Consider the following 12,500-nt stretch of genomic DNA (forward strand, 5'->3'; position numbering starts at 1 on the left):
CTCCGTCCATTTCCTCTACTCCCATTCCCTCTCCTCTCCTCTCCTCTCCTCTCCTCTCCTCTCCTCTCCTCTCCTCTCCTCTCCTCTCCTCTCCTCTCCTCTCCTCTCCTCTCCGTCCATTTCCTCTACTCCCATTCCCTCTCCTCTCCTCCATAGTTTTACAGGCTCCTGACCTATTTTGTATTTTTTTTTTCGCTGATCGTAATTTTTTTTGCACATAATGTTTCTTCCATTGTTTCCTATGACCAAAAATAGCTTCTGGAGATCAGAACAACGACCCCGGACCACGCCCTAAATCCCCGGACGAGGCCCTAATCCCCGGACCACGCCCTAATCCTCGGACCATGCCCTAATCCCCGGACGAGGCACTAATCCCCGGACGAGGCCCTAATCCCCGGACCACACACTAATCCCCGGACGAGGCACTAATCCCCGGACGACGCCCTAATCCCCGGACCACGCCCTAATCCTCGGACCACGCCCTAATCCCCGGACCACGCCCTAATCCCCAGACCACACACTAATCCCCGGACGAGGCCCTAATCCCCAGACCACGCCCTAATCCCCAGACCACGCCCTAATCCCCGGAACACGCCCTAATCCCCGACACTTGGACGAGAAAGAGACGGTGAAATAGAGGCTGATATGCTGTCGCCCTGAAACTACAGTGGTCTAATAGAGGCCGACGTGCTGGGGCCCTGATGAAACTACAGTGGTCTAATAGAGGCCGACGTGCTGGGGCCCTGATGAAACTACAGCGGTGAAATAGAGGCTGACGTGCTGGCGCCCTGATGAAACTACAGTGGTGAAATAGAGGCCGACGTGCTGGAGCCCTGATGAAACTACAGTGGTGAAATAGAGGCTGACGTGCTGGAGCCCTGATGAAACTACAGTGGTGAAATAGAGGCTGACGTGCTGGAGCCCTGATGAAACTACAGTGGTGAAATAGAGGCCGACGTGCTGGAGCCCTGATGAAACTACAGTGGTCTAATAGAGGCCGACGTGCTGGAGCCCTGATGAAACTACAGTGGTCTAATAGAGGCCGACGTGCTGGAGCCCTGATGAAACTACAGTGGTCTAATAGAGGCCGACGTGCTGGAGCCCTGATGAAACTACAGTGGTGAAATAGAGGCCGACGTGCTGGAGCCCTGATGAAACTACAGTGGTGAAATAGAGGCCGACGTGCTGGCGCCATGATGAAACTACAGTGGTGAAATAGAGGCCAACGTGCTGGAGCCATGATGAAACTACAGTGGTCTAATAGAGGCCGACGTGCTGGAGCCCTGATGAAACTACAGTGGTCTAATAGAGGCCGACGTGCTGGAGCCCTGATGAAACTACAGTGGTGAAATAGAGGCCGACGTGCTGGAGCCCTGATGAAACTACAGTGGTCTAATAGAGGCTGACGTGCTGGCGCCATGATGAAACTACAGTGGTGAAATAGAGGCCAACGTGCTGGAGCCATGATGAAACTACAGTGGTGAAATAGAGGCTGACGTGCTGGAGCCCTGATGAAACTACAGTGGTCTAATAGAGACTGACGTGCTGTCGCCCTGATGAAACTACAGTGGTGAAATAGAGGCTGACGTGCTGGCACCCTGATGAAACTACAGTGGTGAAATAGAGGCTGACGTGCTGGCGCCCTGATGAAACTACAGTGGTGAAATAGAGGCTGACGTGCTGGCGCCCTGATGAAACTACAGTGGTGAAATAGAGGCTGGCGCGCTGGAGCCCTGATGAAACTACAGTGGTCTAATAGAGGCTGACGTGCTGGAGCCCAGATGAAACTACAGTGGTGAAATAGAGGCTTATATGCTGGAGCCCTGATGAAACTACAGTGGTGAAATAGAGGCTGACGTGCTGGAGCCCTGATGAAACTACAGTGGTGAAATAGAGGCTTATATGCTGGAGCCCTGATGAAACTACAGTGGTGAAATAGAGGCTGACGTGCTGGAGCCATGATGAAACTACAGTGGTGAAATAGAGGCTGACGTGCTGGAGCCCTGATGAAACTACAGTGGTGAAATAGAGGCTGACGTGCTGGCGCCCTGATGAAACTACAGTGGTGAAATAGAGGCTGACGTGCTGGCGCCCTGATGAAACTACAGTGGTGAAATAGAGGCTGACGTGCTGGAGCCATGATGAAACTACAGCGGTGAGTAAATAAACCCCCTCTACCCTCTGTTCTATTGGATAATGCACAGTCACTGGAGAATAAACTGGATGAGCTCCGCTGGAGACTATCCTATCAACGGGACCTGAAGAACTGTAATATGCTAGCAATGAGCTGTGTTCTGCCATAAGCAAACAAGAAAATACTCACGCAAAGAAGGCACTGCTGGTGGCCAGTGATTTTAATGCAGAAAAACAGAATTTCTACAAGCATGTCAACTGTGCAACAAGAGGCAAAAAAACCCCTCTAGATTACCTTTACTCCACACACAGTGATGCAATCCATTTGGCAAAATTGACATAACTCCATCCTCCTGATTCCTGCTTACATACAAAACCTCAAACAGGAAGTACCAGTGACACGTGCAATACAGAAGTGGTCCGATGAAGCGTTTGTTAAGCTACGGGACTATTTTGCACAGACTGGAATATGTTCCGGGATTCATCTGATGGCATCGAGGAATTAACCATATAAGTTACAGGGTTCATTAATAAGTGAATCGATGACGTCATCCCCAAAGTGAACGCAAGTACATTTCCCAACCAGAAGCCATGGATTACAGGCAACATCTGAACTGAGCTAAAGGCTAGAGCTGCCGCTTTCAAGGAGCAGGACACTAATCAGGACGCTTATAGGAAATTCCGCTGCGCTTTCCGACGAACCATCAAACAGGCAAAGCGTCAATACAGGACTAAAATTGAATCCTAATACACCGGCTTTGACGCTCGCCGGATGTAGCAAACTATCATGGATAACGAAGGGAAACCCAGCCGTGAGCTGCCAAGTCACACAAGTTTGTTCTATGCTCGCAAGCAACATTAAACCATGCATGAGAGCACCAGCTGTTCAGGGTGTGATCACGCTCTCCGTAGCCAATGACCTTTAAACAGGTCAACATACCAGGATGTGGCAGGGCAGGAAAACCATTACAGACTACAAAGGTAAGCACAGCCGAGAGCTGTGGATGTGGCAGGGCAGGAAAACCGCAGAAACCAGTCTCATACGGAAAGTGTGGCTAATGTTGCAGAGGGACATTCAGAATAATTTATCAGTCATTATTTTTGTTGTCTGTAGCTATTTGTCTTTAACAGTGGATATTATGCATAATTTGATAGCTTCAGTTACATTTTCTAAACCAACAAACTACCTTGTCTGGGTAAAAAATGTGTCCTTGACTTTTTGGTTTCTTGTTATTGACAACTGTATTTGTGGTTGTGTTTTATGATCTCTAAAGCATTTGTGGTTGTGTTTTATGATCTCTAAAGCATTTGTGGTTGTGCTTTATGATCTCTAAAGCATTTGTGGTTGTGTTTTATGATCTCTAAAGCATTTGTGGTTGTGTTTTATGATCTCTAAAACATTTGTGGTTGTGTTTTATGATATTTCATTTTTTTTCAACTTTTAAATATACTTTTGCAAAAATTCAACAAAAATTGTTTTTGCTTTGTCAATATGGGGTATTGGGATGTCATTATGGGGTATTGGGATGTCATTATGGGGTATTGTGATGTCATTATGAGGTATTGTGATGCCATTATGGGGTATTGTGATGTCATTATGAGGTATTGTGATGTCATTATGGGGTAATGTGATGCAATTATGGGGTATTGTGATGTCATTATGGGGTATTGTGATGTCATTATGGGGTATTGTGATGCAATTATCGGGTATTGTGGTGTCATTATGAGGTATTGTGATGTCATTATGGGGTATTGTGATGTCATTATGGGGTATTGTGATGTCATTATGAGGTATTGTGATGTCATTATGGGGTATTGTGATGTCATTATGGTGTATTGTGATGCCATTATGGGGTATTGTGATGTCATTATGGGGTATTGTGATGTCATTATGTGGTATTGTGATGCCATTATGGGGTATTTTGATGTCATTATGGGGTATTGTGATGCCATTATGGTGTATTGTGATGCCATTATGGGGTATTGTGATGTCATTATGGTGTATTGTGATGCCATTATGGGGTATTGTGATGTCATTATGGGGTATTGTGATGTCATTATGGTGTATTGTGATGCCATTATGGGGTATTGTGATGTCATTATGGGGTATGTGTGCAGATTGATGAGAAGAAAAATAAATCAAGCGGTACAGATGCACCAAGTCTGGAGCCAACAGGACCTTGAACAGCTTCTACCCCCAAGACATAAGACTGATAAATAGTTAGACCAGCGTGGCTATTTGGTTAACTATCTGCATTGACCCCTTTTGCACAAACTTTTTTGACCAATCACATACGTTGCTGCTGCTGTTTAGTGCATTCAGTAAGTATTCAGAATCCTTGACTTTTTCCACACTTCGTTACATTACAGCTTTACTCTAAAAGTGAAGATTTTTGTTGAATTTTTGCAAAGGTATATTTAAAAGTTGAAAAAAATGAAATATCACATTTCCAGAAGTACTCCGAGCCTTTACTCAGTACGTTGTTGAAGCACCTTTTGGCAGCGACTACAGCCTGGAGTCTTGGCACACCATCCACTTGAAAAAGAAAAGGAGAACCGCACACTCTAGGAGCTCAGATTCAATAATTGAATAACCTAAAATCCAACGTTTGGACAGACAAGCAGTCTTCATCAGGGTATAATGACAAACACTGTGGTTCACTAGTTTATATCGTGTCAAAGGACACACACAGGTGAATGTAATCATGTCCGGGTGTGGCCTGATATCATTGGTTCATTCTCAGATATAAATAGAACGTATAAAAAACATAAATGAATAGCCCACGATCATAGATACAATATGGCTACAGACCTACAAACATTTACAATGAATAGCCCACGGTCATAGATACAATATGGCTACAGAGACCTACAAACATTTACAATGAATACCCCACGGTCATAGATACAATATGGCTACAGACCTACAAACATTTACAATGTATAGCCCACGATCATAGATACAATATGGCTACAGAGACCTACAAACATTTACAATGTATAGCCCATGGTCATAGATACAATATGGCTACAGACCTACAAACATTTAGCAAAATCACAATAATCACAATAATGGCTTCAGATCCAAGTCTACGTTGAGACTGAAGGGAGCAAGTCGTAGGGACAAAATCGAGTGGATCAATTCCAAAAAGTGGGCCGCAACGAGTCGAGTTTTTGCACCTAATGGTGCTATATTGCTCTGAGATTCGTACTCGGAGCTCCTAGAGCGTGAGATTATCATTTTCTTTATCAGGTGTTCTACTCTGCTAGCCAGCACCTCTCCTAAACAGGTGTTCTACTCTGCTAGCCAGCACCTCTCCTAAACAGGTGTTCTACTCTGCTAGCCAGCACCTCTCCTAAACAGGTGTTCTACTCTGCTAGCCAGCACGTCTCCTAAACAGGTTCTACTCTGCAAGCCAGCACCTCTCCTAAACAGGTGTTCTACTCTGCTAGCCAGCACCTCTCCTAAACAGGTGTTCTACTCTGCTAGCCAGCACGTCTCCTAAACAGGTTCTACTCTGCAAGCCAGCACCTCTCCTAAACAGGTGTTCTACTCTGCTAGCCAGCACCTCTCCTAAACAGGTGTTCTACTCTGCTAAGCCAGGTTTCATCAGACCAGAGAATCTGGTTTCAAATGGTCTGAGAGTCTTTAGGTGCCTTTTTGCAAACGCCAAGCAGGCTGTCATGTGCCTTTTACTGAGGAGTGGCTTCCGTCTGGCCACTCTACCATAAAGGCCTGATTGGTGGAGTGCTGCAGAGATGGTTGTCTTTCTGGAAGGTTCTCCCATCTTCACAGAGAAACTCTGGAGCTCTGTCAGAGTGACCATAGTGTTCTTGGTCACCTCCCTGACCAAGGCCCTTCTCCCCCGTTTGCTCAGTTTGGCCAGGCGGCCAGATCTAGGAAGAGTCTTGGTGTTTCCAAACTTCTTTCATTTAAGAATCATGGAGGCCATTGTGTTCTTGGGGACATTCGATTCTGCAGACATTTTTTGGTACCCTTCCCCAGATCTGAGCCTCAACACAATCCTGTCCCGCAGCTCTACGCACAATGACTTTGATCTCATGCCTTAGTTTTGATCTGACATACACTGTCAACTTTGTGTCCTTAAATAGACCTTTCCAAATCATGTCCAATCATTTGAAAATACCACAGGTGGACTTCAATCAGATTGTTGAAACATCTCAAGGATGATCAATGGAAGCAGGATGCACCTGAGCTCAATTTCATAGCAAAGGGTCTGAATACTTATGTAAATGAGGTATGTCTGTTTTTATTTTTAATACATTTGCAAAAATGTCTCCTCCACTCACTCTCCTCTTTCCCCTCTCCCCTCCTCTCTTCTCCTCCTCTCTTATCCTATGCCCTCCTCTCCTCCTCTCTTCTCCTCTCTTCTCCCCTCCTCTCCTCCTCTCTTCTCCTCTCCCCTCTCCTCCTCCTCTCCTCTCCTCCTCTCTTCTCCTATGCCCTCCTCTTCTCCTCTCTTCTCCTCTCTCCTCCTCTCTTCTCCTCTCCTCTCCCCTCCTCTCCTCCTCTCTCCTCCTCTCTTCTCCTCTCCCCTCCTCTCCTCCTCTCTTCTCCTCCTCTCTTCTCCTATGCCCTCCTCTCCTCCTCTCTTCTCCTCTCCTCTCCTCTCCCCTCCTCTCTTCTCCTCTCCCCTCCTCTCCTCCTCTCTTCTCCTATGCCCTCCTCTCCTCCTCTCTTCTCCTCTCCCCTCCTCTCTTCTCCTCCTCTCTTCTCCTCCTCTCTTCTCCTATGCCCTCCTCCTCTCCCCTCCTCTCTTCTCCTCCTCTCTTCTCCTATGCCCTCCTCTCTCCTCCTCTCTCCTCCTCTCCTCTTATTTCCCCGTCTCCCCCCTGGCCCCAGAGTGCATTAGCCACTCAGTCTCCTCATCCTGTTCCTGTGGTAGGCCACAGCCTCTCTATGGAGTTGTCGTTTTTACAGGTTGATTTAACACTAAGTCCTGCTGTTTGGTAATCTCGATATCACACAGCTCTATCAGTCGTTACACAGCGAGACATTTCTTTAACAGATACGTTAACCACTCAGAACACATATTGGCTCTTCCCAAACGCCTCCATATTCCCTATATAGTGCACCACTTTTGACAAGGGCCCATAGGGGGTGTTCATTTAAGTTGGGCGCGCACACACACACACACACACACACACACACACACACACACACACACACACACACACACACACACACACACACACACACACACACACACACACACACACACACACACACACACACACACACACACACACACACACACTCTAGGTAGCTCGAGTGTCCGGGAGGCACATTTCAGTCAGGATGTAAAATCAGCCTTTAACAGACAGGATGAAACAACACCTCTGTGGGGTTCTAAAGGTGTGTGGATTAAACAACACCTCTGTGGGGTTCTAAAGGTGTGTGGATGAAACAACACCTCTGTGGGGTTCTAAAGGTGTGTGGATTAAACACCACCTCTGTGGGGTTCTAAAGGTGTGTGGATTAAACACCACCTCTGTGGGGTTCTAAAGGTGTGTGGATGAAACAACACCTCTGTGGGGTTCTAAAGGTGTGTGGATTAAACACCAACTCTGTGGGGTTCTAAAGGTGTGTGGATTAAACACCACCTCTGTGGGGTTCTAAAGGTGTGTGGATTAAACACCACCTCTGTGGGGTGCTAAAGGTGTGTGGATTAAACACCACCTCTGTGGGGTTCTAAAGGTGTGTGGATTAAACAACACCTCTGTGGGGTTCTAAAGGTGTGTGGATGAAACAACACCTCTGTGGGGTTCTAAAGGTGTGTGGATTAAACAACACCTCTGTGGGGTTCTAAAGGTGTGTGGATTAAACAACACCTCTGTGGGGTTCTAAAGGTGTGTGGATGAAACAACACCTCTGTGGGGTTCCAAAGGTGTGTGTGTATCTAGGTTCCTTACCTTGAAGACATCTTGTGTATCATCCATGCAGTAGACTCTGATGTTATACTCTAGGGTAGAGCAGTATGCGTCAGAGAAGAGCACCAGACGGAGACGCTTAGCTGCGGACATGTTTAGAGATTCTCCCACCAGAGAGAAACGACCCAACTGCTCCGAGAACACTCTGCACGTCTCTGCCTCCAACTGACAGTAATATGGCTCTGAGATCAACTCCTCCCCCATCATCAAGACGTCCTGGGGATAGAGAGAGAGGTGTGGGGTTAGGGGCAGGGTGTGTGTGGTCGTGGGGTCATCGGCAGGGTGTGTGTGGTCGTGGGGTCAGGGTGCATGTGTGGACAGTGATAGAACTTTAACAATCAACTAAATAATTCAGACCACATGAAAGAGGACTCTAGTTTCCTGGCAACAAAACTGATTCTGGAGAGAAAGAAGAACTAAGATGAGAGAAAGAAGAGATGTAACACCCAGTAAATATTGGATTAAAGAGATTTAGAGAGAGGGAGAGACAAGAGAAATGTGAAGAGAGTTGTCTACTCCACCTGCCGAAACAGCTCAACTGACAGGACACGCTACAGCTCAACAGACTGACAGGACACGCTACAGCTCAACAGACTGACAGGACACGCTACAGCTCAACAGACTGACAGGACACGCTACAGCTCAACAGACTGACAGGACACGCTACAGCTCAACAGACTGATAGGACACGCTACAGCTCAACTGACTGACAGGACACGCTACAGCTCAACAGACTGATAGGACACGCTACAGCTCAACAGACTGATAGGACACGCTACAGCTCAACAGACTGATAGGACACGCTACAGCTCAACAGACTGATAGGACACGCTACAGCTCAACTGACTGACAGGACACGCTACAGCTCAACAGACAGGACACGCTACAGCTCAACAGACTGATAGGACACGCTACAGCTAAACAGACTGACAGGACACGCTACAGCTCAACAGACTGATAGGACACGCTACAGCTCAACAGACTGACAGGACACGCTACAGCTCAACAGACTGACAGGACACGCTACAGCTCAACAGACTGATAGGACCTGCTACAGCTCAACAGACTGATAGGACCTGCTACAGCTCAACAGACTGACAGGACACGCTACAGCTCAACAGACTGACAGGACACACTACAGCTCAACAGACTGACAGGACACGCTACAGCTCAACAGACTGACAGGACACGCTACAGCTCAACAGACTGACAGGACACACTACAGCTCAACAGACTGATAGGACACGCTACAGCTAAACAGACTGATAGGACACGCTACAGCTCAACAGACTGACAGGACACACTACAGCTCAACAGACTGACAGGACACGCTACAGCTCAACAGACTGACAGGACACGCTATAGCTCAACAGACTGATAGGACACGCTACAGCTCAACTGACAGAAAAACAGGAACATTTCACATTTGGCTAGAAATTCAAAAGGAAATTATCCCAACAGAGAAAAATGTCATCCTGTGTGCTGCCTATATCCCCCCACTAGAATCCCCATACTTTAATGAAGACAGCTTCTCCATTCTGGAGAGGGAAATCAATCAATTCCAGGCCCAGGGACATGTACTAGTCTGTGGTGACATAAATGCCAGAACTGGAGAAGAATCTAACACCCTCAGCACACAGGGGGACAAACACCTACCTGGAGGTGACAGCATTCCCTCCCCCATATGCCACCCTACACACAACAACTACGACAACATAACCAACAAAAATGGGTCACAACTCCTGCAGCTCTGTCACACGCTGTGTATGTACATAGTCAATGGTAGGCTTCGAGGGGACTCCTATGGTAGGTACACCTATAGCTCATCTCTTGGCAGTAGTACTGTAGACTACTTTATCACTGACCTCAACCCAGAGTCTCTCAGAGCGTTCACAGTCAGCCCACTGACACCCCTATCAGACCACAGCAAAATCACAGTCTACTTAAACAGAGCAATACTCAATCATGAAGTCAAAGGAACTGAATAATATTAGGAAATGCTATAGATGGGTATATAACAAAGTATTGAGATAAACTTCTGTTATTGACCAAATACTTATTTTCCACCATAATTTGCAAATAAATTCATTTAAAATCCTACAATGTGATTTTCTGGAAATGTTCTTTCTCATTTTGTCTGTCATAGTTGAAGTGTACCTATGATGAAAATTACAGGCCTCTCTCATATTTTTAAGTGGGAGAACTTGCACAATTGGTGGCTGACTAAATACTTTTTTGTCCACTGTACATGATCAAATACACATTTTAGAATCAACTATTAAAGACCAGAACGCACTGAATTCTCTAATTACATCGAATGAACTACTGTACAAAATACAAACCCTCCAACCTAAAAAGGCCTGTGGTGTTGATGGTATCCTAAATGAAATGATTAAATATACAGACCACAAATTCCAATTGGCTTAATACTTAAACTCTTTAACTTCATGCGTAGCTCTGGCATCTTCCAAAATATTTTGGAACCAAGGACTGATCACCGTAATCCACAAAGTTTGAGACAAATTTGACCACAATAATCTGTATTATCGTTAACAGCAAACTTGTACCTTTCCTCAGCGAAAACAATGTACTGAACAAATGTCAAACTGGCTTTTTACAAAATTACCGTACGACAGACCACATATTCACCCTGCACACCTTTCCCCCTTTCCGCTTTCCATCAATTTGCTATACAAGTGTGGGGTTAAAATTGGCAAAAAACAAACACATTTCTTTCCACAGGGCTGTGGGGTGAGACAGGGATGTATCTTGAGCCCCACACTCTTCAACATATATTTCAACGAATTGGCGAGGTCACTAAAAACAGTCTGCAGCACTCGGCCTCACTCTTACTAGAATCTGAAGTCAAATGTCTACTGTTTGCTGATGATCTGGTGCTTCTGTCACCAACATCTTCTGCACAGATTCTGCAAGACCAAAATAATGGTGTTCCAAAACAAAGGTCCAGTCACCATGGCAACACAAATACAAATTCCATCTAGACACCGTTGCCCTAGAGCACCCAAAAAAACGATACATACCTTGGCCTAAACATCATTGCCGAGTACCCATGTCAGTATTAATCCCTCTCTTTCTGTCTGAGTACCCATACTGTCAGTATTAATCCCTCTCTTCCTGTCTGAGTACCCATACTGTCAGTATTAATCCCTCTCTTCCTGTCTGAGTACCCATACTGTCAGTATTAATCCCTCTCTTCCTGTCTGAGTAACCATACTGTCAGTATTAATCCCTCTCTTCCTGTCTGAGTAACCATACTGTCAGTATTAATCCCTCTCTTCCTGTCTGAGTACCCATACTGTCAGTATTAATCCCTCTCTTTCTGTCTGAGTACCCATACTGTCAGTATTAATCCCTCTCTTTCTGTCTGAGTACCCATACTGTCAGTATTAATCCCTCTCTTTCTGTCTGAGTACCCATACTGTCAGTATTAATCCCTCTCTTCCTGTCTGAGTACCCATACTGTCAGTATTAATCCCTCTCTTCCTGTCTGAGTAACCATACTGTCAGTATTAATCCCTCTCTTTCTGTCTGTCTGTCTGTCTGTCTGTCTGTCTGTCTGTCTGTCTGTCTGTCTGTCTGTCTGTCTGTCTAACTGTCTGTCTGTCTGTCTGTCTGTCTGTCTGTCTGTCTGTCTGTCTGTCTGTCAATTTCAATTGAATGTAAGGGCGATAATGTCATGGGAAACACATGTTAACGTTGTCATGGGAAACACATGTTAACGTTGTCATGGGAAACACATGTTAACGTTGTCATGGGAAAGACATGTTAACGTTGCCAAAGCAAGTGAAGTGGATAACAAACAAATGGGAAATAAACAATAACATTTAAAAGTAAACATTACACTCACAAAAGTTCCAAAAGAATAAATACATTTCAAATGTCATTTTATGTCTATATACAGTGTTGTAATGATGTGAAAATAGTTAAAGTACAAAAGGGAATATAAATATTCATAATTATGGGTTGTATTTACAATGGTGTTTGTTCTTCACCGGTTGCCCTTTTCTTGTGGCAACAGGTCACACATCTTGCTGCTATCAAAATTGGGTTTGTTTTCGAATTCTTCGTGGGTCTGTGTAATCAGCGGAAAATATGTGTCTCTAATACGGTCTTACATTTGGCAGGAGGTTAGGAAGAGCAGCTCAGTTTCCACCTCATTTTGTGTGCACATAGCCTGTCTTCTCTTCTCTCGCTCTACCTCTCTTTCTCTCCCTCCACCCCCCCATCTCTCTCTCGCTCTACCTCTCTTTCTCTCCCTCCACCCCCCCATCTCTCTCTCGCTCTACCTCTCTCTCTCCCACCTTCCCTCCCTCCCTCCCCCTTCCCATCTCTCTCTCTCGCTCTTCCTCTCTCTCTCTCCCTCTGTCCCCCTCCCCATCTCTCTTCTCTCGCTC

At 45.7% G+C, this 12,500-nt stretch overlaps 1 protein-coding gene across 1 annotated transcript in view; it reads right to left on the reverse strand.

Annotated features, from left to right (window-relative positions):
• unc5a (unc-5 netrin receptor A) overlaps positions 1-12,500 on the reverse strand; it is a 303,882-nt gene that overhangs the window by 66,797 nt on the left and 224,585 nt on the right. Inside the window, exon 11 of the mRNA XM_064955880.1 lies at positions 8,068-8,301. Within this exon, the coding sequence (XP_064811952.1) occupies positions 8,068-8,301 (234 nt within the window). The remainder of the gene's footprint in view (positions 1-8,067; positions 8,302-12,500) is intronic.

Source organism: Oncorhynchus masou, chromosome 32, assembly GCF_036934945.1.
Source record: "Oncorhynchus masou masou isolate Uvic2021 chromosome 32, UVic_Omas_1.1, whole genome shotgun sequence".
NCBI classification, from domain to species: Eukaryota; Metazoa; Chordata; class Actinopteri; order Salmoniformes; family Salmonidae; genus Oncorhynchus; species Oncorhynchus masou.